Source organism: Phocoena sinus, chromosome 8 (assembly GCF_008692025.1).
Source record: "Phocoena sinus isolate mPhoSin1 chromosome 8, mPhoSin1.pri, whole genome shotgun sequence".
Classification (NCBI taxonomy): domain Eukaryota; kingdom Metazoa; phylum Chordata; class Mammalia; order Artiodactyla; family Phocoenidae; genus Phocoena; species Phocoena sinus.
In genome coordinates this window covers 13347344-13373394 of record NC_045770.1, presented here as the reverse complement: position 1 = coordinate 13373394, position 26051 = coordinate 13347344, and the positions used below count along the sequence as shown (strand labels likewise).

The window sequence follows — 26051 nt, the reverse complement described above, 5'->3', positions numbered from 1 at the left end:
TAAACTATCTCCACTGATAGGCTAGGAGCGCTTCCTGGGTTCAGACCTGTCCCAGATCAAGATTCCATCACGTACCAACTTACTTCTCAAAGCTATTATTTATTCTGTACAAGGTTCCACTGTACATCACACATTCTTCTCCTCTTGCTTACACAGTAAACAAGTGTACACCAGCCCTTTGGCTCAGGTTCACAGGTCTTCCCTGGAGAAGGGTGTCAGGCCAGTTAGACTCAGGGTGTCTTTTTCTGATGCTTCCTGGGAACACTGGAAAGTTCTGGGCTCCGAGGGGCACAGGTGGGGCCCAGCTGCGTGGGTGTGCAGAGGGCTCCACGCACAGACCTCCGTGCCTTGGTGCGGAACAGCTTTTTTCTAGGGGACAGCACAGAGTTTTGCCCAACTACTTAGGGCAGAATCGAGCCCATGGGAAAGAACCATACAACTGAGGCAGATGTCCCCAAACACCCAGGCTCCAGCTCCCAGGCTGGACCGTAGACCGATGCCGAGAGCTGGAGCTGGGGGCGGCATGGGCATCCCTGAGAAACTCGGTCCAGAGGGCCTACGTCAGGAGGCTGTGAGAAGGGGGTGTGGGGCAGGAAGGTCGGAGAGGAAAAGCAAGTTAAGGAGGAATAAATTAAAGGTGAGAGAAGCTCGAGGGTAAGGGGCTCCTGCTATCCTTCTAACAGCTGGGGAGTAGCCCGGGGCTGGGTTAGAGGAAGCTGGCGGGAAGAACTTGATAACACTATCAGAAGAAATCTTTCACCTGCTCTCTTCACCTCACTGCAATGCAAAACAAGCCAGGGGCTACGGGCACGACCCTGAGGCTCCCCGGCGGCTCTGAACATGGCACTGGGGAAAAGGGAAGAGGCTGAGGGATATTTCAGGGAGGGGCAGTTACCCCCTGGTCCCCAAATGCTATAAGGCACAATTCTTGGAGGCAACTAGATTCCATCCAAAACGTTAAAAAAACAAACAAAAAACCTGTCAGAGCCCAGGTCTACTGTGGCTGTGCTTGGGGCCTGGCCAACTCCCACCTAGCACCACTGGGGGCTGGCACGAGAAAAGCTGTATTTTGAAGAATTAAGGAAAAAAAAAGAAAAATGACCAGCACAACGTCCCAGCTGTGAAGAGGTGTGAAAGACAGCATCTCCAGTCTGAAAACTTTAGTTACGGTAAATTAAAAAAAACAGCTGGGCTTTTAAAAACCAAAAACAGCTTTTTTCAAAGACGTCCCCTCATCTGTCCCCCTGGAGTTAGCAGCGTTAAGAGGGCTCTTGGCTCATGGGTGCTTCTCTTGCTCCTGGGCCGGTGAAGATGGGCGGCGATCCTCCCCAGCAGGCTCCAGAGGGCGCTGTCTCTCCGGGAGGCCGGGGCTGGAGCCGCGGCCAGCGGGCCAGTGGATGAGGATCTTCTCCCCACAGACGGCTGTTTAATCACACACAGGAAGAAACCACAAGCTTACAAATGCAAACATGAGAAGCCGAGGGACACTGCTGGCTCAGTCTGTGTCCTGCCGGTCTTCCCTGCCAGGCGGGGCTCGGGGGCAGCAGGCTGCCCACCCCAGACCCTGGCCAGGCTGCAGCAACTCCTGCTCGGCAGCTTCACTTTCCTTTATTTTTCGCTTATTAGTCAGGTGGGGTTTTTTTTTTTTTTTTTTTTGCCTTTTTTGGTCTTTTTAAAAAAACTTAGGGTGTAGGGCCACCACGGGGAAGGATGAGATGTAGCTCCTCGTTGCTACATGCGGGAGGGTGGACTGGCCAACTCGTAGAAGAGCAAGTAGGCGTCGCTGGTGCGCACTTGGCCGGAGGACATGGGGGAGACGCTGTGGAGAGAAGACAGGTCAGCCTGGCGGCCACGGGGCCCCATGACGCGACAGAGCGGCTGGGGGAGCATGAGGGCCCGTCTCTGATCTACTGGACACCCGAGGCCACCCTCTTCTGGAGGGTCTTCAAATGCACAGCACCCCTTCTGGCCCTGACCTTTTCCGGGTGAGGTACAGGTGCCTGACGGCCGGGAGCCGCGCCCGAGGCCTGTCTCACCTGGAGTCATTGAACGCGTGCCATTCTCCCGTCACCGGGCTCCGGCAGTAGGCTGTGTAATGGCCGCCCATGGTGGTTCCGGAGTGATTGGACACAGCATACAGGTTGTAAACAGCGTGGTCTGAGGAGGAAGCACAAAGCGTCCAGCCCCCGAGGCATCCCTTCCCCCGGGCCCCCCCCTCCTGCCGCTACTCCCAGTTTCCACGTCTCACTCCTTAGCAGCGTCCCTCCACCTCTTGGCCTCCCCGCTGTATCTTAGACACTTGTGCCTCGGTTCTGCGCCTCCAGTGCAGAAAAATACTTACTGGTGTTTTCTGAGGCAAATTCTCTCAAGTCCAGGTCTCTTAGTGGGAAATTCACAAATGTTGTAAGCTTGCTGGTTCGTATCCTGGATTCTGAGAACCGCTTCAGATCTGGTATTGGTGTGAGTCAAGGACAGACAGGGTGGCAAGAACAGAGTCAGAGAACAGGAGACAGAGCCCCTGAGGGTGACTGTGCTTCTCAGGAAGCAGAAGGGCACGCGGGAGGAGAAAAGCCGCCTGACGTTCTGAGGTTCCTACTCCGTTGGCCCTCACCTGGGCCCTTGTCATCAGTCACTCTCTAATGTCAAGTCCCTGCCCTGACGAGCTGAAGGATACGGAGCACCAAGATCTTTGGGAACCTCTGGATGGAGAACTTCTTTATACACCGCTTTCTGGCTCGGCAGCGACAGCACGTCTGAAAGACAGGATAGACAGAGCTGGGAAGGACTCACGAGAGAGGCCAACAGGCGAATCCAGCAACTCCTAGGCTGGTCCGCCCCCGAGAGGGCTCAGGGAGATGCACTCTCGCTGCCAAGGCGGGTGACTTACTGGCTTTTCATCGCCATCAAGCACATCCTCTTTGGTGAAGAGCCTCATGCAGTCCATTAACGTCACCTCAGGATAACCTCGCTGGGAGAGAGAAAAATGAAGGTCAGAGGTCGCTGACATGAAAGGGTAAGAGCGGGAGTTTCAGATGCAGGGGGACAGGGGTGCGTACCTTAGCAATGGGCAGAGACAGGTCCCAGAAGGGATCAAAGACTGTAGAACAGTAACCACAATCAGTACACGTCAGGGAGCTCTTCAGCTGCCCGACAAAGAGATCTGGGGAGAGACGGACACGCGATGCTTAAACGCTGTGTCTCCTTTCTCACCGCTCCCGCCTCAGACCTTCGGGTGCTGGGCACTGGGTAGCAGGAGGGGTCCCCGGGAGAATGGGCTTCTCATGCCCTGCTCAGGCAAAGCACTTAGCAGGGAAGGCAGGCATTGCTCCCCGTGCCCACGCTTACCCCCGATCCGACTGTCTTCCCGTTCTAGATATTTCCTCCACATCTGGCGCCCTTTCTCATCATCACTAGGACCCAGAGAGAGAGGAAGACAATTGGGTCAGAGCTCAAACCATAATAAGTTTAAAGGCCTAGGGATCTAAATCCTTAATATCCAAAATTCTCCCCAAATCATTACCCCCAAAGAAGTTCGTGTAGTTCCGCCCCCAGCACTCTCCTCCTACTTACGGAAGATGGTCGAGGTTTTCCGGGTTGGACCTGGGCCTCGCTGTGACCCGGTTCACCTCATTGTGGAGCCCGTCCAGAAGGAAGCGAAGAAACTCCTGAGCGTCCTGCTGACTGAACCCGAAGAAAAGGGAGTGAGTGACCCCTCTGGCCCCTAGAACCTGCTGCTACTGCCACCCACCCCGGGGAGGTCACGTCCCCAGGGCCCTTACTTATAGCCGACGAAGCGCGGTGCGTATCTCTGGATCTGGGTCTTGAACTCAGAGGGGCTCACCACATCATTGGGGGATGAGGTCCATATGGTCTGGATTAGTTTTGCAAACTCTATTGGAAGGAGAGGGTAGAGAGGGGCGTGGAGGACAGCTAAGCCATTTTCTCTATGAAATTCTTAAACGAGAGTCCCAACTAAAAGAAGCCGAAGAAAGAGAAATAGGAGAGGAACACGTGACACACAACGACTAGTGCAGCGACAGCAGAGTGGGAAAAGCGTCCCGAGGGGGAGCAGGGCTGCGCCCCTCACCTTCCATGAGGGCTGTGTGTGCACTGCTGCTGTGGCCCAGGTCCCGCACGTAGAGCCTCTGGAGGCAGTAGTCCCTCAGCTCCCGGGTGTTGCTCAGGCACTGCAGAATGGAGTTCATGAAGCACTGCGAGAGACCACCTGCACGTCAGCCGCGGAACAGAGACCTGGCTGGCATGTCTAGTTACTTCCTACCTGGAGCCCTCTGGTCCATCTGGCCCAGAAATGAATCCTCCCACAGCCTCAAGTGCCTCTTTTTGTAAGTAAAGCAGTGGAGTGAGGCAAGTTCCCCCGGCTGGCACAGGCGATGTGACTGGTTATTTACTACAGAGGTGTGCAAAAGGGAGTGGGGGAGCTGGACAGAAGTGGGTGGGAAGTGATGGCTGTCCTCGAGGAGAAGGATCCAGGACAGTACCTAAGCTGCCAGTTCAAAGGGCAACTCCTCTTCAGCAGGGCTTCCTGCTGGGGGCGGGGCTGAGGAAGAGGTCGGCAACTTTGTAAAACACCAGCCAGGAAGGGCAGGTACCAGCTGGCCTAGCGGGTAGGAAGGGAGTCGGCTGGAGCCAGGAGGGGACTCTGGTTAGACGGTCCTAGTTGGGATGGTAGGGACTGGCCTCAGGAAAGAAGTGGGCTAGGAAGAACTCACCGTGTTCCCAAGGTTTCGGAGACCAGCCAGACCCTGGGTGCTCTTAGAATTCTGTAAGCAAAGAACACGCGGCATATTCAGGCTGAAGGAAGAGGCCTGGCCTATGTTAGGTTCTCTCTGCAACTTTCTGCCAGTTGTAGCCACTGGCATCAAGCCACACACATTATTCTCTCTTCAACTTCAGTCTACGTACGTTGTAGGCAAGAGGGGTGTGGAATGCCTGTCATTTTCAACACACAACAAAAATGTTCTTCGAGGCTTTGCTTTCTTTTGTCGACTACGTGTTTTCCCCCATCTTTATGTTACTTTTCATTCTCTGCCATATTGGAGACTGGAGATGAGAGCCAGAGACCAGGAGTTCATATACCTGTCTCCAAGAAATTTCAGGTCCCAAATCCAGGCACTCTCTCAAATGACCTACATTAGTATCCTGAGATGTCTGATGTCTAAAGCAGCTGTCATAATGAGCACTTCTAGGAGGTCTTGAGAAGTTCAATGACAAAACATCTCAACTGAGTTTAGATCTTCATCTGGGGAAAAACCCTAGTTGGCCCGCCATTCTGAACCGCCAGAGACAGGTGGAATTCCTTCCAGTTGAGCTCAGCTCCTGAGGGCTGATTAAAGCCTGGGAGAATCCTCCCCGCCTGGTTCAGGTTTCAACACCCTGACTGGCCACCGGCTGGGAATCCTTCTGATGGCAGGTTGGGCCAAGCAGAGGTGAGCACCTGGCTGAAGGCACTCCTCTTGCTCTTGTCCCTACTGTGGAGGCTGGTGAGGGGGTGGGAGGGAGAACAGGTGCTCCGGCGAGGACTCTGAGCATTGTTTGTCCGGGTCTCGGGCTGACCCTGGCCCGACCTCCAAGGAGTCAGAAAACCTTTAGGCTCAAAGGGTTAAAGCATCGGCCTACAGATGAGCCTTCCACCAGGTCTCAGGGAGGGGACCTGGGAGCAGGCAACTCTGGAGCAACACTGGCTGGGGCATGCGTGGGGCCAGCTCAAGCCTGATCAGAACAGGAGCCTGAAATAACTCAGCTAAAATTACTCATGCCGTGTGCTGTCAGCAGCTCAAAGCCCATGAGGTTGTCAGCATAAGGGGGTGGGCTGGGGAGAGGCAGGCTGAAGGAGGGCTTTTCTCAGGTATTGCTCCGCTGATCCCACAAGTGGGAAGATCCTTCCTTGCCAATTCTCAGGTCTAACACTAATAGGTCGGGAAGGAAATACCTAAACCAGCAGAGAGACCTGCTGTCCACCTGCAGCTAGAAAGAAAAGCCTATTGGCAGCAGGTGCGGTACAAACACCCGCTGAAGAACAGCAGTGTATGGCCCCAAACACAGAATTTAAATCTTCACGACAATCTCAGTAAACCCCGATGCTCCAGTCAGAGGGCCACAACAGAGATAACTCCCCGGACAAAGACCTTATCAGCATTTTGAAGTAGACGTGGGGCCCAACAAAAACACTGACGTCTCCGTGTTGCCCACTCGGAACTAAACGTTAAAGCCTGCCCACGACCGAATACCTGCTCTTTCTTCCCCAGGACACCCACTCTTACACCTATTTCCGGCAGTGCTTTATTAGTTCTTACCCACCGTGCCTCAGACAACATCTGTCTAAACGGGCCACAGAAGCAAAGCATTCTACCGCTGGTGACTGTCGCTGTCCACCAAAGGGGGCCCTTGGCTGAGGCAGTAGTCATGCAGCTCTAGTGGGGGTGGGGCAGTGGGAGACTGGAGGCATCTCTCTAATGAAGCATTCCTGTGGTGTTGACACTTTTAACTGTGACCCAACAGAGGGAAGGTCAAGGAGAACAGCTCACGACCTACGGTTACTATTCTCGAGGATCTACCCCTGCTTATGGCCTGGCGGGTGGAAAGATGGGGGAGGCTCCTTCAAGGCATCGCTGGGACCCTCTTAGTTCTGGCTTGTGCCTTTGTCTAAAATTTCCTGAGCTCAAAACTCCTTGCCAATTTCTAAGCACTCTGTGTAGAAGGCGGCTGGGTAACAGAAGTCAGGGGGTGGGAGTGGAGGGGAGAGCAGGGCTGTTCTCGGCGCAGCCAGATATTCTTCTGCCATGAATAGGAGATCAGGAGCTGCAGGGAGAGTCAGCAGTTTCCATTCCAGAGAGAAACAAAATGTCCCAGGAGTGACCTTTCTTACGGGAAAAACAATCCTACCTCAGGGCCGACAGGGAGAGGCCCAAACTGGAGAAGTTGGGAGAGACCCTGAACAGCCAGCCTCTCACCAGGAGACAAGGAAATGACTCCAGTTGGGATGCTGGAACTCAAGTGCAAAGAGCGGAGAAAGTTCGGGTCAAGAACTTCCTTAAAATTAGCCATCAGCAAACCTAATTTGACTCAGTAGCAACCACTGTTCTTGAAGGTAGCTGCCACCTCCATTGCCAGTAAACGGACAGCATTCACCTCCCAGGGAAGGAGCGGGGGCCTCATAAGAGCCTGTTCTATGTTAACGCGGGGGAAACATCTGGGAACACGAGAGCCATAGAAGAAAGGCTGATGGAGGTTTGTGTCTTCACACTCGAGACCCCAGGAAAGGGCTTTCCAGCTTACTTCACCTGTGCCATGAGGGTCAGCCATGAGTCCTGGCTGCAGCCAAGGAGGCTGGTATGGCCCTGGCACGGGGCAGTGCACACACTGCCAACGCGGGAGCTGGTGCTGTTACATAAGACCTGTCAAGCTCTGGCCCCTTCTCTCTTCCCCGAGGGGGCAGTGCCCAGCCTTTAGCCCCAGTATCACTCTGGGGCGGCTACGTCATTTGAGGGATCCAGTGCCCACTTAGCTGAACTGGGGAGGGCTGGGAAGGGAAGGGGCGTTGACCTCTTTCCCCCTCTGCAACTCCTCTGCCCTTCACGGGGTCAAAGGACCCCTGTTACCGACCCTCTGGGTAAGGGCCTTTTGGAACTGAGTGTCGGGGAGGTGGCCCCTTTCCCACCAGCCTTTCTTGCTGGGTTTGGCCTTGGAGGAGTCACGCCCGCGGAGTCCAGCGAGCTGCCCGTTCCCTCACACACCGAGAACTAGTCAAGGTTACGCTTTCCTGCACCTGTCCTGATAGGTGCCAGGAATTAAGAGTCCAAGAGCCACCTGGTGCAGGGGTCGACGAGAGGGAAGGGGAAGGGGGGTTTGGAGGACTCAGGGGCTGGGATCTCAACAAGGGGAGGGGGCCGCGAGTAAGCGTGAGATCACCCGGGGAGGGGCGTTCCTTGCCGGGAGACCCTGGGAAAGGAGGGGTGGGGGCTGAGGACGCTCCGTGCCCGGGCCCGGCGCGCGGCAGCAGGGGGCGGGAGGGAGGGCATCCCGGGGAGGAGGCGGAACCCCAGCCCTCGGCGTTGGGGGTCCCGGAAAAGGGCCCCGCGTACCTTGGCTTTGTTGAGCAGGAGCCCCACGAAGGTGGAGAGCAGCAGGGAAGGGGAGAGAGGGGAGCGCGGCCGCAGCTCCTTGGCGAGGGCGGGAAAGGGGGCTGCGGGGGGCTCCTCAGGCAGGGTCACGGTGTACGAGGTGCGCATGCTGACGGGCGGGTGGCGGGCTCGACCCCTCGCCTAACGTTGGCCAAGGGCGCGCGGGGTAGTACCGCGCGATCCCACGGCCCGGACGCCCAGGCCGGCGAGGCCGCCACAGGACACCGTCCGCGGCGCCCGGCGGCAACCGCTACAGCAGGCAGATCGCGCGCACCTCCGCCTCAACCTCCGCGGCGCACGCCGCCAACCGCCCCTGCACCCGCGCTCTCTCTCTCTCTCTCTCTCTCTCTAGCAGACTGGCGGCCCCGCCCGCGCCGCTGGCCGCGCGACGTCAGCGCTGGGGCGGGACCAGGGCTCCAGCTCCGCCCCCGCTGGGCCCCGCCCCCGGCCGCCAGCACGCGGACCCGAGCGAGGCTGAGACCCCGCCAGACCCCGCGCTACCCGCGGGTCCGCCCACCGCCTGGCTGCCCCCAGCCCCTTGCCGCCGACAGAGCCCGCCGGCCGCAGAGACCTGGCAGCCCCCGGGGGCCGGCAGGACCGGAGCGCGTAGTCCGGCACCCACCTCGGGGTTGGGACTCGAGAAACTGTCTTTGAGGCCCGCAGAGGACACGTCTCCAAGGACGAGTGTCAGCCGGGTGAGCTTCCCCCAAGGCGGCAAACGATTCCTAACTTTTTGGGGGCTGCAGATCATTTTGAGAACCCGATGAAAGCTCTGTACTTATTTTTTTCAGGGAAAAATGCACCCACGCAAAAACTTTTGCACAGCATTCAGGGGGGATTCAGCATTTAGGGCTTTCTTGGAGCCCAACATCGACACAGACCGTGAGGGTCACAGGGCCCAGGTTAGGAAGGTAGATTTCCACGGCTTCGGCATTGAGCACCCCTCCTCCCTCTAGCCCTAGTTTGGCCCACTGTCAAGAGAGGCAATGCCCATATTTTTATATGGTACAATACATCACCGTACCTTTTGGCCCCAGGAAGGAACCTTTTCTGGCCTCTTCTACCCAGTTACCCAACTCCATCTTTCCTAGAATCTCAAATTTTGATTTGTTTTTGGGAGATGGGGAGAAAGTACCACCACGGTGGAGAAATAGGTGCTCCGCTGGTGTGGGGTGAGTGTACTCCTCTGACCCTAAGGGCAGCAATGCTTGAAGATTTCTGCTGCTCCACCCCCCTCACCTATCAGGGACCCACACAGAATCTGCCTGGAGAAAGTACCTTGTTTGGAGCTTGATGGCTATTTTTAGCCAGTATTTTTAGCATTTAAAAATACTCTGGGAGGCAGCAGTGTGTGCTGTTACTCATCTGTGGCCTCCTTCTGTTTCCCTTGGCCTGTCATCCCCACATGTACACGCACACGGCACACACGACCACAGCCACATGGGGAGTGTGTCCAGGACGCATGTATGGCTTGTACCCCAGGCCTCCCACAGAACAGCGATTTTGTGCTACTGGGGGGGGAGCACAGACGGTTGCCCCTGTGTGTTCCAGTAGCGGTGGTGGGAGGAGTGCGCAGGTGGCAGGAGCTGCAGGGCGTTCTCCTGGGTGATAAGTGAGGCTTGATGTTAGGAGGGGTGATCTCCACAGTCACTCTCCTTGCCAGGTGACCAAACCTGGACCCTGGACAAAATGCAACAGCCTTTTCCTCCATGCTTCCTTCTTCCTAACCACACCCTTCCTAACAACACTGTCTGCAGCAAGGCTTGCATTTCATCACATCACTCCCCTGCCCTGAAACACCTGACTCTTCTATCCATTCTGGAAACCTCAGGTAGCCCTGTCTGTGAGACTGTCATCCATAGGCCGGACGACACCACTGTCACCACCCTCACTCTTCTCTGATCCCCGCTGCCAACCAACCTGCTTTAGCACTTGCCTTCTCTCGCTTAAAAAACAAAATTGCCGGGCTTCCCTGGTGGCACAGTGGTTGAGAGTCCGCCTGCTGATGCAGGGGACGCAGGTTCGTGCCCCGGTCCGGGAAGATCCCACATGCCCGTGAGCCATGGCTGCTGAGCCTGCGCGTCTGGAGCCTGTGCTCCGTAACGGGAGAGGCCACAGCGGTGAGAGGCCTGCGTACCACAAAAAAAAAAACAAACAAACCTGCCATCGATGAAGTACTCACTAAATGCCAGGCACTGCTAAGTGCTTTATATATATTAGCCCAGCTAACTTGCATAATAACACAGTGATGTAGCAACTATTACCTCTATTTTCTAGATGAAGGAACTTAAGCCCTGAGAGGTCAAATGACTTTCCAGGACCACGTAGCTTGTAAATGGCAGTGTGGGGCTTTGAACCCAGACCCGTCCTACAGCAAAACCCATGCTAGGAACAATTACCAGGAGATTCTGGAATGCCTTTCCTGTTCTCTGCCAGTTACCAACCTGTAAATTCTGCTCAAAACTCATGTTTTCTACAAAGCCTTCTCTAATGAACTCCACCCAGCTCGAAACACCATCCCTGTATACCCTCAGTCTACTAGCATTCAGTTTCCACTGTATGAATTTGTCTTAATATGTTTATCTTTGTGTTATAAGTGTCTCTAAGGCTTCTGTAAGTGGTCTGAGCTTGTGTGTTGATTGTACCATCACACTGATACCTCCTGAAGGGCAGGGTTGTGGGTTCTCTTAGTGGGTGCTTAATAAAGATGTTGAGCTCATCATGAAAGGGGGCCAGAGCAGGCTCTGCTGGCCATCCTGGAAGTCCCATTGAGCCTCAGAGGGCGGGGCGAGTCTGGGTTTGCATGTTGAGTAAGTGAGCTGCAGGAAGCGCTGTCTATCAGGTGCTCACCCCCTGGAGCATTTGGCCTGTCTCCCCATGACGTAGGCCAGCCACCCCGGGACATCATGACATTCTGCCAGCTCTCTCCATCTTTCCTGGGATGCGGGAGGTTAGGGGCATTGCTGGGAGAGGGGAGGCCCAGCTGGGGAAAGCTCCTGCATGGGCACCCTTTGAGAAGCCGGGGCGGAAAGAATTCCCACAGGGTCCAGTCTTGTCAGGCAGGTCTGACGGCTGCAGGACACAGCCGAGGAAGAACCGTGGTCCTTTCTCAACTAGCCAAGCCCCTCTGAGACCCTTTCTCCTCAGTGCCATTTCGTGAAGTGGGGTGGGTAAAGCATATAGTCTTCTGGGATCTGAATCTGGCTCTGGCTCCATGACTTTCTGCCTCAGACACACTAAGCTAATCTCTGCAGGGCTCATTCCTGCAGCCCGAGACGGCCATTTCTCAGACCCTGTGCTTGGCCTGCCTCCCCCGTAGGTATCTTCTCACCTCAGATCCTTCCTGGCACGGATGGAGTATTTAAATAAATTAAAGTCAGCGTTAGCTCTACGAAGGCAAGACGGCGAATACCTTGTTCCCTCAGATCTTAGTGGGCAGCTTGGTCCTGGATTTGGAAACACTGCTTAGGCCCTGCTCCTGGGCGCACCTGCTGTTACCACCGCAGATGGGACAGACTGGTGGCCTGACTGACGGAACTGGTAGGGGCTCAGAGTCCTTGTTAGGAGGTTTGGCTTTCAGCCCACGAGTGCCCTTGGGGACGGAGGGCCAGCCAGCGGTACCTAGGTCTGTAGGAAGCTCCGCCTCTTTGTATCACTCAGACTCCAGGAGGCCAAAAGCTCTGTACTCCTTTGAGCCCCTGGGCAGCCCGGCCTGAACCAGCTGGATTCCAGAGGCCCACACACTTCCCTCTCTCGTTTATACCTCTGTGTGGGGCACCAGTTTCTATGGACCCATTGAGGTGAGAGGGTGCAGGGGGCCACGTGTGCAGCTCTGGGCCCTGAACATGCTGTTCATTTCTGTAGCCGATGGTCAGTGGAGCGGCTCTCCCGGGGGCAGGGAACATTTTGCCAGGCTTGGATTAACTTCTGCCTTGCTGAGCCCACCCCTGCGCCACGTTAACTCATGGAGACATCCCCGAGGCGGGGTGGAGGTGGAGGCAGGGAGCACAGTGCGGGGCACTGATTGAGAAAACGAGCCCGGGTAAGGCAGCACCAAGGCCACCAGCCAGGTCATAGCCCACAGCCGGTCTTCAAGGGCTGGAGACATCAGTGTCTGGCTGATTCTAACCACAGACTACAAAACGACTGCCCTTTCTTTCTCAGCAGCTAGTACTACTCCTGGCCGTAGGACCCCTCTGGCTTAAGGGCTCCTCTGTGTGACCTTCCTATGCTGTCAGCACAGATTCAGGCCCTGAGGAAGTTCAGCCTCCTCTGGGTGGCCGAGTGGGTGAGGACAAGCCCCAGGGTCTCAGGCTGCCAAGCTGGACAAATAAGACAGCAGGGATGCAGTTCGGAGTGGCTGAGTAAACAGTGAGAAGGCAGGGGACAGAGAGGAAGGTCACACCTCTCACCCAGGAGCACTAGGGCAGCCCCTGCTGTCCTCAAGTAGTTCTCTTTGGAGTAAAACTCCTCCCTTCCCCCTACTGCTTGGCAGCAGTAAGTCCAAAGTCCCACCGGAGAGAAAAATCACATGACCTCGGCTTATATAATCTCCCTGTCACTGAACAGCTGGAACCCGAGGCTTTGCGAGATGAGTCAGCAGCCCCAGTGGCAAATAGGACCCAGGTGCCCAGGCCGTTTGCTCCTAGCAACAGGTCCCAGAGCAGAGGGCACGGGTGTGCAAGAGGCCGGGTCAGGCCCTGCATCTGAGCAGGAGATGCCTGGGCCCGTGGCTTGTGCTCTGGAGGGCCCCAGGAAAGAAGAGGGTGGCCTCGGCAGGGCTGAGGCCAGCAGGCAGAATGCCAGGGCCCAGGAGGGAGCAGCTGGAGGGGGTGGAGCGGAGGAGGATTAGGATGGATTGTAGGGGTTAAAGCGCAGCCCTGGAAGGGCTCAGTGGGAACAGCTTGTCCTTCCATAGGCCCAAGGGAGCAGGAGAGGTGGGGCAGAGGGGGGACATGACCAGGCTGGGTGCTTGGGCCCCTGGCTCTCTGCAGGGCCAACTCACCTGGGCTGGCTTCCTGGCTTGGAGTCCCCACTGAAGGCAGTGAAAGGTTTTTTTTTTTTTTAATCGGTTCTGAACCAACACACCTCCCTCCTCTCCAGTCTGTCGTAAGGTGGAGCCTGGGGCAGCCCTCACTGTCCCAGGCTGAGCTGCACCCTCCGTGGATTGGCATTTTGTTGGTACTTAAGCACGCTGGGGGTGAGGTGGGGGGGTATTCAGAATTCTTGTCCCCCTACACCAGTCCTTCACCCGTGTTCAGCTGAGTCTGTGACAGTCCAAGTTCATGTGGGCTGTTACTATTAACAAGGGGACTGAGTCTGGTTAGAACTGTTCTAGTCCCCGGTGGGCGGTCCTGCTCGTGACCTCCCTTTACTGTACTTCAACTGTAGTTCAGGTCAGCTACCCTGAGAGCCCTGGGGCCACGGCTGCCCCAGAGGAGTCAGATCATGCTGGCTCCGCCCCAGGATGCGCTTCCTTCTCACCTTTGTTCCTCCCAACGGTAGTCCCCTCTCCCACTCTAGTCAGCTGCCAAGTGCCCCTTCTTTTCCATCATCTCCTTTCCCCCCTTAAGTTTAAACCGACTCTCCCATCACATGTTACTGGTTTCAGATTCCTCCACGTCCATTATTTGCTTTGAACCTCATGACATCCCTGGGAGGTGGGCAGGGCAGGCATGACCATTCCCTTTCGTGGGTGAGGAAGCAGCTCAGGTGAGAGGTGTCCAAGGTTAAAGAGGCAAAATATTCTTCCAGCGGTCAGAGCAGTCCATCCCAGCCTCGGATGACCTCTCCCTTCCCCATCACCTATGACACTGCAAACACCTAGGGAGGCCTCCTACTGCCACTGTTTTTGGAACTTATCTCCCCAAGTTAGTTGTGCATGTGCCCGAGGGCAGGGGCCATGGCTCAAACCTCTCCTGCCTCCTGGAGCACCTGGAAGGGGGCAAGGAGGACTGACACGTATGGAGCACCTACTACGGGCCAGGCCCTTTCACACGCAACCTTTGATTCCTCACGACAGTCTATGCAGTGGGAACTACGATTGCTCTCGTTTTACAGAGGAAACAGGTTCAGGAGTTCGGGAACTTCTCTGAGGTTATGCTGCTAGTAAGCCGAGCACCGTAAATGAATGAATGAGACGGTAAGATCCCCAGATGGAGGTCGGAAAAGAAACTGGACCTGGTTCTAGGCAGAAGTGGTCCAGGCCCCACGAACAGGGATGTTCTCACGCCAGCAAGATGTCGTCAGCTCCAGAGGCGAGGGTGAGGGTGGTGAGGAGAGAGAGGGCTGAGGTTAGAGGGGTGAGGGTGAGGTTGAATCAAGGTCTTACACCACGGAGCCCACGAGGGGCCTTTCCCAGTTGATAGCATCTTCTGGAGCGAGAGCTCACAGTGAAACCCTAGCTCAGCTGTTGGGCTGCTGGCTACTTCCCTGTGTTGTGGGTTGCTTCTGGACGGGAGGAGGTATGCTAGGGTGGCTGAGTTTGCTCTGGCTCAATCTGCCGCTCCTCTGAGGTCCTCTCTCAGAATTCCCCTCACCCTGGCCCTGGGGGTGGAGGTGGGGCCGGGGTGTCCCCTGTGGAAGGGGTGGAGGGCAGCAGGCTCCAGGGAGGTTTGGAATGTGCCTGGGTGGGAAGGAGGAAGCCCTGCTCTCCTGGGATTGGGCCTGAGAGTGGCTCTGCAGTCCAGTCTGTGGAGGGGAGGTTTTCGGACCTCGGTGTGCTTGAAGATGACCTGACAGTCTTGTGAAAAGGGCAGATTTCCAGGCACTGTCCCTAGAGAATTTGATTTGGGGGGGTCTGGGTGGGGCCCAGACCCCTGAATTGTTAAGCTGTGTAGGTGATTTTGAGGTAGGCAGTCTGCAGACCCCACTTTGAGGAACATCGAGCCCCGTAAAGAGCCCTTCTCGGGCTTCCCTGGTGGCGCAGTGGTTAAGAACCCGCCTGCCAATGCAAGGGACATGGTTCGAGCCCAGGCCTGGGAAGATCCCACGTGCCGCGGAGCAACTAAACCCGTGTGCCACAACTACTGAGCCTGAGCTCTAGAGCCGCGAGCCACAACTACTGAGCCCACGTGCCACAACTGCTGAAGCCTGCATGCCTAGAGCTCGTGATCCGCAACAAGAGAAGCCACAACAATGAGAAGCCTGTGCACCGCAAGTAAGAGCAGCCCCTGCTCACCGTAACTAAAGAAAGCCCGTGCGCAGCAACAAAGACCCAACATGGCCATAAATAAATAAATAGCCCTTCTCTTTTGAGCAAAGGGAGGGTGCCCCTCAGAGGCCTCTAGCACCCAAGCCCCTCCACTGAGAGCTGCTTTCTGATTGTCCCTGAGATGTGCAACACCAGACCTGTTCAAGTGAATCACGCTCCACCCCAAGCGCACGTGCCCTGAGAGCATGTCTTTCTCTCTCGGGCCAGCTCTGTCGTGTGCCACTCCTCGTCCCTCCGACATAGCCAGCCCTGCCCTTTCAGGGCCTGAACGCTCTGGGAGGCACCAGCCTTTGCATCTCCCATGGCACCTCACAGACGGCCCAGCAAGGCCAAGACTCTCTAAGTAATGGTATCAAAGTTGGCCTCTCAAGACCTTTAGTTATGACAAGCTTCAAGGTCCGTGCCTCAAAGCTCCACCCCTATCTTGCACTCCTGCTGCATTTTTCTGGACAAGCCCCTTAAGCAGCATTTCTTGCTATGGCATAGCTATTGTTTCCAAGAGACACGTGTCCTAAGAGTAGGAGAAGAGTACATAGAGTAATGAAGGCAACACAACACCCAGTTCTCCTGCCCATATGCTTGCCTGTCCATCTACCCACCTACTCATCCACCCAACCATCCATCCATCCATCCATCCATCCACCCACCCACCCATCCATCCACCCACCCACTCACCAATCCATCCATCCATCCATCCATCCATCCACATGATAAGCACGTCAGCTGAGTTCTACACTGAGCTAGGCACATGGTGAGGGATCTAGAGATCTGATTTCTTTCTCATCCTATGAGAGCTCACCATCTAATGGGTAAACTAATGACTACAGAAAAGGCGGAATTGTAGTCAGTGCCCCAAGAGAGGTGTGTTCAGGGATTAGATGTGGGTGGGGCCACGCCAGCCTTTACTCTGTCTCCAGCAGAGCCTCTTCCATTATTCGAGCCCAGGCACTATTGGAGTAGAGAGGGATTGGATCGTCTAAAGCCCTAGACAGAAAGTCCTGCACCATTTTCTCCAAAGACACATAGGACAACTCCTGTCCAGACACCCTGTCCTGAGCCAGGCAGGGTCCATCAGAGGAGAGACCCTCTTCTCCTGATGTCTTATGTCCCAACGTTAAGCCACGTCTCTGGACTGGGAGGTAAAAGCCTGAGCAGGAGGAGAGATGCAATCAGGGCCAGGGGGCCTCTCTTACCACGGGGCACACTGGTGGTCTGGGGGCCTCAGCAGTCAGTCCAGGATGGGGCAGGGCCTGCAGGGGACCCTGGCATGTTGGGTGGGAAAGTAGAGGATAAGAATCCCAGTGTACATGAGGGTAGCCGAGCATTTCCAAGATGACTGCTGGGCCATCATTGAGCGCACAGGTCATGAAGTGGGTTTCCTGGGGAGAGTGGGAAAGTCCCTGGGCAAGGCATCAAACCATGAGGGCACCGGACGTGCTGAGGTTACTTCCCTGGCTCATCCCCACCTGGGCTGCAGGAGCAGCCACTGTGAGGCCTGGGAAGAAAAACCTCTGCCTTCGATCATCGGTCAAGTTGGGAGTCCTTTCCTCATCAGTGGCTGCCTCCCCAGCCCATCACCGGGTCCCTCGGGCAAACTCACCATGGTGTTTCGCCCTGGGGAGCTGGAGCAGCTGGACACAGGGGCCTGGCCCTTGCCCTTCTCCCACAGCGTGTAACGGCCACTCGGTCGGTAGGTGGGGCTGAGGACTTCAGGGACTCGTGAGTGAGGGGCCTGGGTGGGCACCTGTGGTGCGCTGCCCTTGCGACCATAGCTCTCCAGGTAGTCGGCCAGGTACTCGGAGCGGCTGGCTGCCTGGTAGAGCCCCTGCAGGGCACACAGCTCCTTGCGCGTGCGGGCCAGCATGGGGCTGCGGCCCAGGTCTAGCCGGTAGCTATCTGAGGTCCGGAGGCTGGAGAAATCCCGGGCCAGGTCTGATTGACTGTTCGACTTCTTCTGGGTCAGGGTTACCCCCTGGTCGCGGGCATTGATGGGCAGGTAGCTGAGGGAGCTGGTGGTCACTCCATAAGGGACGCCACTGCCCCCGCTGAGTCCACTCCCTGAAGGCCGCTCGGTGCCCCGAGTCTGGCTCTCCGCACGCTTAGCACCCCCGATGACATCGGGTCTCAGCAGGGGGCGGCCTCGGTCATAGTCCAGGATGGAGGGGGGGCCATACGTATGGGGACGGGTGAGGAAGCTGGTGGGGGGGCTGGGCTTGAAACCAAGCTTCTCCTTCTCCAGGAAGGAGGCAGCCAGGTTGGCCCCGTAGGAGGAGGGAGTGTAGGTGCCATAGCCCGATTTGGCATAAGGGGCATCTGTGTAGCGGGCCGATTCTGTGTAGCGCTTCAGGGTGGAGGAGAGCTGGGACATCCTTCAGGGCGGCACTCAATGGGAACTGGGAGCCTCATGGGCTGAAAGACAAGGAAAGCAGTTGTCAGAGGGCCCTGCTGGGGGTCAGGCTCCCACTGTACCTGCTCTCCATCCCCAGCTGGCCAGACCTCAACCAGGGACCACACAGTCTAACTCCACGAGAGGCTGGCCCGCCGCTGAGACACACCTCTGCCTTTGCGCGCACGCACACAGGCATGCAGGTCTCCACGCACCCATGCTTTCACACCTCAGGGAAAGCATGAGAGCTGAGCTGGCTTTTGTAAACCACACGGGGCAATCAGTCTCAGCACGTCCTGGCCACTCCAATTGCTCCCCTCAAAGACCCCAGGGTGAGGCAGGGACTGCCCTACCTCTGCAGCCCTTCAAGCAACAAATAGTATTCCAACCCAGGTCCCATCTGCTTCCTCCCTTCAGCTTCTGCAGATACTCCCGAGATGGGGGGATGCCACCGCCCTCACCCCCCGGATTGGAAACGCTGGACGTTCCAAGAGTTAAGACTGCTCCCTCGCTTTCTGACCTACGGGACGAGCAGGAGTCTTTTGCGAATCTTACACTGTCTGAGCTGGCACGACCTGAGAGCATCACTTGGCCAGATCCTTGATGAGAAAAAGGAGGCCATGTGGTTTGGGGGAGGCGGCGATGAGTGGCTGAGCAGGAGCCTGACCTTGGTCTCCAGACCCAATCCCAGAGTTCTTCCCTGGACATGGTCACCTGCTGCGGTGGGGGATCCTCGTGTGGTAGAGCCCACCGTCTTCACTGATCTAAGACTTCTGTTTCAAGTGGAGTCAGGGCCCTGTGGCCTCCCAGGGGTTCTCCCCTACCAGCACCCATCACAAACTGCTCATGGTGATAATGACTTGTGCAAAGGGGGCCCCCTAGAGGCTAAAATTCTGCACTGCAGGCAGCCCTCCTGTCCCTACCCCCAGTCCTTGCAGCTGGGGTGGGTCTGCTGAAGGAACACAGAACCTCTGAATGGAGGAGTTTTGAGAGCCCTAAAGGGTCATCCATCTTTTTTTTTAAGGTTCATGTCACATATATTTTATCACAAGTAAAAGAAGACATTTCCACATCCATCATCCAATTGAATCTTCCCAAGGTCCCAGGGAGTGGGCAGCCATGACCACACTTTACATAGAGGACACTGAAGCAGACAGGGGTGAGACAGCCTGAACCAAGTCTCGCCGCAGAGACGTCAGATTTGGGAATCCATCCCAGATCTCCCCACTGCTGAAACAAGGGTGATTATCAGATGCATTGCACCTGTTACCTACCCTCACTGTTAAGGTCGCTTTAGTTGTTGCTACAAAAGACTTGCACATCCTCCAGATCTTACTCAGACTAAACCGGAAGATGTTTGCCCAAGTTGTTTTTCAGGAACTTGGAGTCAGCTGTGTCCAGTACATGCCCCAGCCAATTAAGACTGGTTAGGACCATCAACCCCTTCCTGGGCATCTGAGAGTGTCCACTCGATGAAGGGGTCATCCATCTTAAGTTCTCTGCTGTACAAATGGGAAAAGCGCCGCTGACTTGTCCAAGGTCACACACTAGCAGGCCTAGGGCTGGCGTCCATGTCTCTCAGCCCAGTGCTCTTCCCACTTTACCTCGACTCAGCAACCCCATCACATTTAGGCTCACGTGGGGGCCTGCAGAGTCCCTCCATCACCGTGAACACGCAGGCTTTATCTATAATGGAGCTGGAGGCCAGAGGTGCTTGGAGGGAGGAGCAGGTAGGATCGGGCCTCTTTCCTTGAGGGTCAGCAGGGCTCCTGGGGCGGTGAGGGGGCAGAGTCATCCAGGACTCTCAGAGGAGTGCCCCGTGGCTGACTAGCTGGGTGATTTTGCCCTAGTCATTTAACCTCCCAAGCCCCAATTTCCTCACCTGCAAAATCAGTATAATAATCATCATTATGATTCCTGCCTCCCAGTGTTGTTGCGAGAAATAAATGAGATAATGACATGTGAAAGCTCTCAACAATGACAGTGGTTATTATCTCCTCCCCCAGCCCCCGCCAGGCAGCCCGGCTCCTCCCTTTGTAGGCCTGTAATAATGTCAGGGCTGGCTGTCTCCTGCCCAGCGGGCCTCTGACCGCAGCCCCGGGCACCAGGCTTCTCCCAGCAGCCCCCAGGGAGATGAGTGGATGAGCGGGCAGTGGGCAGAATCTAGCTGTTCGGCAGCCAGTGGCTCGGGCAGCCCACAGCCTGCCCTAGGCCGCAGCCCCAGCCCATTAGGGCAGAGAGGAGCTGGTGCCAAGCCTCAAGTGCTGAGGGCCAGGCAGAGAGCTCTGGAAACAGTCCGTGTAAGGCGTGAGATAGGTGCCGGGATGGGAGGTGAGTAGGTGGCACCTTCCATATAGGCCCCAGAACAGAACTTGTAGGCCCTGCCAGAGACCCCCAGCCATTTTCAGTCTAGTCCGGCATCACAAAGGCATGGCTTATAAGTTATCGTCCACCCTTTTCCCGCCTGGCCCAGAGGCCCCCTACCCTTCATGTACACTCCCTCCCCACTGTGTTCCCACCTCCAGCATGACTTTCACCCCTTTCTAGGAAAAGAGAACTGGAGGAGGGCTAGGGGAAACCACAAGCTTCCCTCCCATCTGCTTAGCTTTCTGGGGTCCAGAGAAGGAAGAGAATGAAGGCTGAGAGAGGCCAGGGGGAGAGATAGAAAGAAGCACAGGGGGCGGGGGCGTGGGACCAGTCCTCCTCGATTTCACTTTGGAGAGCGCCATCAATAATTCAAAGTCAAAGAGACTCCAGGTCTCAGGAGCTGGGCTCTGGGACACCTGGCAGCCAATCAGATATGACCCCACCCCACCCCACCCCCACCAGGGCAGGAGCTCGCACCTCCTCCCCTCAGGCCTCTCTACGCCTCCCCACACTGAGGTTCTCAGGCAATTGGTATTCTGCAGGCAGTGCCCCAAGCTTGCGACCTCTCCTGGCCCTGCTGATGCAGAAGTGCTGGGGCCAAACAAGGTGCAGCAGACGGGGACAGACGGCCCTGGGATGGCCCACAAGTAACACTGGGAAGGGTTGGGGTCTGGAGGTGGAGCCATACCTTCCAGTCCCCAGAATCGCAGGAGGGCTCCTAAGTCCCTCTCTCCTGCTACTTCAATCTGGCAGGCAACTGGCAGACCTGTCCCTCCCTGCAGTCTCAGGTGGTCATGCCATCACTAACAGCCCCCTGGAAGCTGCCTCTCAGCACTGGCAGCTGGTTTACAGCTCCCCTGTCTGGGGAGAGGGTCCCTACTGGGGCTGAGGCCTTGACATGCCTATCCCCTCCCCCAACCCCCAGTTTCACTCTTGAGGACAGTGCCAGCCAGCATCTTTCAGGTGAGCAGACAGCTTGGATTGGCGCCCCTTGCATTACCTGGCACGGCTGTCCCTGGAGGCTGCAGAATGCACCCCGGGCGGGAGAGTGGGCCGGGGCCCTGGCTATAGCCTTGCTGCGCAAGACAGGGACAGGACGGGCACTCACATGGCCACGAGTCTCCTTGTTGCCAAAGGAACGGCCTGAACTGAATGGCCCTTTCATGGGGCAGTGGGAGGCCAGCCGATTGGCTGTGATTCCCCCGTCCCCCTCCCTGCCCAGCATGGGGCCCCTGCTGCCCGACTCCTTTCACTGTTTACCCAGAGCTGGCAAGTACAGGCATGTGGTTCCAGGCAGTGCCTCCCCAGGTGCCCGCCACCTCAGACAGCGGGGGCAGCCTCCCTGGCCAGCCTCCTCCTCCGTGCCATCTCACCGGGGCCCTCGGATTTTCCCTGCTCTGCCAGGCTTCCCTCTCGCTTTGCTCAGTTTCCCTCTCTTGGGAGGTGTGGTGGCACCCCTCTTCCTGAAAGGATGAGTGAGCCAGCTGGCCACTGCACCGCCAGCAGGTACTGAGCACCCCTGGACCAGGCATCACCCTGAGTGCTTCTCGGGCTGCCTCTCGTTTCTCAGCAGCCCGAAGTCCAACACTCATACAGCCTTCCCCGCGCCCCTGGCTGACAAACAGCATTTGAAGGTTTAATTTTTTTACATTAAATTGAAATTCAAAATATTTTCATTCAAAATTTAAAAAAAATAGACAAGAGATTTAAATAATGAGACATTCAAATGAAGCATTTAGCATTCATATTTCTGAAGTTATTAAAGCTTAAAACGGCACTAAGATGTCTGCGTATTAACTCAACCCTCACGACTGCCCTAAGCAACAGGTGCTATTATTATGCCCATTTGCAGATGAGGAAACTAGGGTTCGGGGAAGTGATGTGGATTTCCCCAAGGTCACACTGGGAGCAGTGACGGAGCTGGACTGGGACCTACGTGGGCTCTGCCCGCTGACAGCTACCCTGGAGCCAACCCCCCACCTCCCTTCTCACTTCCCTGGCCTCCCCCTGAGCTGGCACAGGGTGGGGGGCCTGCAGCATGGGGTTGAGGGGGATCCAGGCATCCACTGTCTAGGCAACAGCATGGCAGGTTCAGACTCCCGCAGGAGCTGCCCTTCGAGTTTCCACTGCAGGCGAATGAAAGCGAAGCCAGGTGCAACCTGAGCCCCAGTGATGCTGATCGGCCAAGACATGGTCCAGGAGGCCTCCATTTCACCCATGATGCCAAGCTCCTGCATGTCCCCTGGCACCAGCATCTGGCCCCAGCCAGGGCCCTTGGCCCAAGGCCTGGTTATGGACATGCCCCCCAGCCTCCTACCCTTGCTGCAGCTCAGCCCACCCCCCGAGGTACCCAGACTAGGTGAGTCAGGGGTTAAAATGAACCCTATCTTCCTGGGGCCACCAGCCCTTTACGTCAGCCACTGTCATTTCCTGTTGCTCACGTGAAGGGCTCCGTAACCTGCCCAGCCAGGGGAGGGACTTGCTCCCCAGGAATCCCTGGCACTCCTGGCCCCCAGGGTAGGGGATGGGTGATGCCCAACATCCCAGCAGCCTTCACGGCCCCTCTCTGCCCAGATCTGCTCTCCTTTCTGGGGTGAAGGCGTGCCAGCTTCTGTGGCCTTGCCACTGCCTGGATAGAGAGCCCCTAGCTGGGCTTCAGAGGTGCGCCTCAGCCAGATTTAGTCCCTTCCCTCCTACTCAGGTGTCCGGGATAGGTGAGTGGGGAATCCCAGCCATTCCACTAGGTGCTTGGGAACCTCCACAGTGGTGGCCTCAGAGCTTCCCAAAGCCGCTTGCTAACAACATCGGAATGAGACAGTGAGACAGCTGACCTTGAAGGGTCAAGTGGGCTGAGAGAGGGGCCCTGTCACCTACACTTTCCAAGCCGCAGGCCCAGCTGCTGGGGCACTGTCTACACACGAGCGTCAATTCCTAGGTCAAGGAATGTCCCGGCCAAAGTAGAGGATGCAGGTGGAGTGGAAGGTGAGGGTGAGGGGTATTTCTGCTCTCATAGTCTAGGAGTTCTGTTTACTCCTCTCAGGCCCACTCCCCTCCAGCCTGCCGCTAGAGGCTCTGCCTCTCAGGGGCTGGCACCCACCCCACTGACCCACCAGTTTAGTGCCTAATATGCCTTGGCAGGGGATCATCCAAGGGGCAGTGGGTCCCTCTCAGTCTCTCTATATCCCAGTAGTTACCCAGGTGCTGGGAGTGGGTGAAGAGGTAAGATAAAGAGACTGGGGATTAGAGCCAGAATCCTGCCTGGAGGAGAAGAGGTGGTTGGGCTTAGGGCAGTGTCTCTATAGGGCGCTCCTTGATTTGGGGTTGGGAGGGGGGTGGGCATCTCTACACTTCCAAGAAAAGGCAAAGATATGGGCCCCCGGGCAGTACTAGAACCCTTAAATTCTCTTTTCCAACCACCCTTCCAGGCACTCTCCTGGTACCCACCCCAGGGGAGAGTCCCAGGCTCCCTCCCTCTCCTCTAAGGCTTCGTTGTTCCTCCTTCTGGCCTCTGAGCCCTTGGTCTTGTCCGTAGCACCTACCAGGCCCGGTGGGGCGGCCTCTCACATGCTCCCCCAGACAGACAGGGCTCCTCCAAACAGACAGTCCAGGGCCCTCTGGACAATGGCCCTGTGAAGTTCGGACATCAAAGGGGCAGTTACTGACCTGTGTCTGGGGACACTGGACAGGATCTGGGGGCTTCTCCTTCCCCAGCAGGGCAGGGAGTGCAGTGGCCAGCCCAGAGGCAGGGCTCTGACTCCTGCCGGGTAATCCGGAGCTCAGGTTACCGACTCCGATATATATAGTATCTTATCTGACCTCACGGAGATGGCTAGCTCCACTCGCTGGCATTCCAAGCTCGGGGAGAATTAAAGGGGCAGTGGCAGGCCCTCCCCTCGAGGTGGGCCGGTGCCAGGCAAGGAGATCCTACGAGACTGTTTGAAAGGAGGCATTTTGAAATGGAACAGAAGGAGGATTCAAGGGGAAACAACTGGAAAGAGGGTAGAGGGAGGCGGGTGGGATTAGGCAAAAATATGGAGAAGGAGGTGTCAGTCGCTGAACTGCAGAAGAGCAGGAAGCCTCAGTCCACCTCCTTTAGTTTTGAAACGGAGGAGACCTAGGGGCAGACAGCAGCTCGCTCAAGGGCACACAGGTAGGGAGAGGCCGGAGGGACCCCTCTCAGGTTCCCGGTCCAAACTCTTTTAAAATGGACTTCTAGGCCTGGGCTTGTATTCCGGGGCTTTCCCTTTTATTGGCTCTGAGACAGTGGGCAAGTCACTTAAGCTGTCTGGACCTTATTTAGTCTGTAAAGCAAGAGCAATAATAATGCTATACCTCACAGGTGTGAGGGTTAAATAATATTTGTAAATTTCCTGGCCCATAGTAAGAGTTCAATAAATGATAATTATTACTGGATTGAATACTTCCACTTATTATTATAATTAGTGGTAGTATTTGTAGTAGTACCTCCCGGGTGAAGCTTGCTAGGGAGAAAAGGGCCTCCAGGCCACCCTGCGGGAGTGCTCTGTTCTAATGCCAGAGAACAGCGCCATGGTTTTCTGAGCTGGTCCATGTCCCATAACTGGCAAGGCAAACGGGGCTTGCCCTATTCCCAGATGTCCAGTCCACCTATCAGAGAAGGGCCAGGCCCACTTGGGCTCCTTCCTCCTCCACCCAGAAAAATATAGCAAGTGCAGATTCCCCCAGGCTACCGGGAGCAAGGCTGGCTGCTCTGCTGTGTCCACTCTACCTGTAGGAGTGCTCAGGGTGCCGAGCCTACGGAGCGGGGCTGGCTGGGCAGGGTCACAGGAGGAAGCTGCTGCATTCTTAACCTCTGGGGCCTTGGTGCTCTTGTCTGCACGCAGTCTGTTTCTCCTGTTTCTCGATGGCTCTCCCTGAGCACTGGGAGTACCCGGGATGATGCCTCCACCCCGTCTCAGCAAGAGGCTACTGACTCAGCTCAGGTCACGATGATGCACTTCAGAGGACGCCCTCGTACCTGGCCCTCATTCCAGTCCCTGTTCCGACTCCAGTTTGGCATCCTTTACAGCATCAGAGGAGTGGTGGCTGCTCCAACCCCAGCCCAACCAGCTCTCCTTTCCTCCACTTTATGCGTCTCCGACTTGGGGACCTTCTCATGCCTGTGCCTGGGGAGGTGAGCATCAGCAGGATGCAGCTCAGGCCCATTCTAAGAGCAGCCAGATGAGCAGGTAGATGTTCACACCTTAGCTAGAATGGGTTGGCCAGAGCTTCCTTAGACTGTTAAGTATAAGTTACTTGCCTTGGAGCACCGCGTGCCTGCTGCTGGTTTGGGATTGGTGAGAATTTCAAAGATGCCTCTTTCTGGTTTGGGATTGGTGGAAAAGCTCTTCCGCTTGACTGCTACCCTCCCCCCACCCCACCCTCTTTGGCGAACTGACCAGAGACAGCCCCCAGGAGCTTTGAGAGGAGGGAGTAAATGAGCTGCCACGCACACGTGGGGAGGGGGTTGTCAGGGTCCAGGCGTCACTCTCAGCCACATCCCACACAGGCCTCAGAGACCTGGTCCTGCCCAAGCACCGTTTCCTTAGAACACACTGATCAGCACACAGATGGCTCTTCCCGGCACCCTAGGCTGTCAGCTGGCAGGCCCCCGCCCCCCCATACAACTGGTACCCACAGCTGGAGATCCTCGGCGCAGCTGGCGCTCGCCCTACATTTCTAGTGCCCATTCTGCCCAGGCTGTCGTTGACACCTCACTTTCTGAGCCTCAAAAGGCACTGCCCTCCGCATCCCCCCTCCTCAGTCTCAGACAGGTGGCACGTACCTGCCTCTTCTCCGAAGACGGACGAGTCGAGCCGGGCACAAGCATGGAGCTGCGGGTGAGTCCCGGCCGGTACTGGAGCAGCGCAATGAGCAGCAGCTGACGCAGAGGGCTCCCTGGCCTCGGCTCCTGCCCGCCTCTCCC

General features: G+C 56.5%; 1 protein-coding gene and 1 long non-coding RNA gene across 6 annotated transcripts; one reads left to right on the top strand and one right to left on the bottom strand.

The window, feature by feature from the left end:
• Positions 1-79: 79 nt before the first annotated feature.
• Positions 80-26051, bottom strand: USP2 (ubiquitin specific peptidase 2). 5 transcript variants are annotated; one of them, XM_032641311.1, is made up of 13 exons: positions 25911-26051; positions 16955-17763; positions 4731-4781; positions 4088-4187; positions 3780-3891; positions 3571-3681; positions 3346-3410; positions 3057-3160; positions 2888-2968; positions 2675-2753; positions 2342-2449; positions 2037-2157; positions 80-1819 (listed from the first exon to the last, which is right to left on the bottom strand). In XM_032641311.1, exons 2-13 carry the CDS (start codon positions 17720-17722, stop codon positions 1732-1734), a joined length of 1788 nt encoding a protein of 595 aa, XP_032497202.1. In that variant the 5' UTR covers positions 17723-17763; positions 25911-26051; the 3' UTR covers positions 80-1731. The 5 variants fall into 5 exon arrangements, with proteins under 5 accessions (XP_032497202.1, XP_032497204.1, XP_032497200.1 ...); XM_032641309.1 differs by having other exon boundaries at positions 84-1819; positions 4088-4211; positions 25911-26049; XM_032641313.1 differs by lacking the exon at positions 16955-17763 and having other exon boundaries at positions 4088-4211; positions 25911-25970.
• Positions 8616-19092, top strand: LOC116758475. Its single transcript, XR_004351176.1, has 2 exons — positions 8616-8836; positions 18158-19092. It is a non-coding gene; the product is annotated as an uncharacterized LOC116758475 (long non-coding RNA).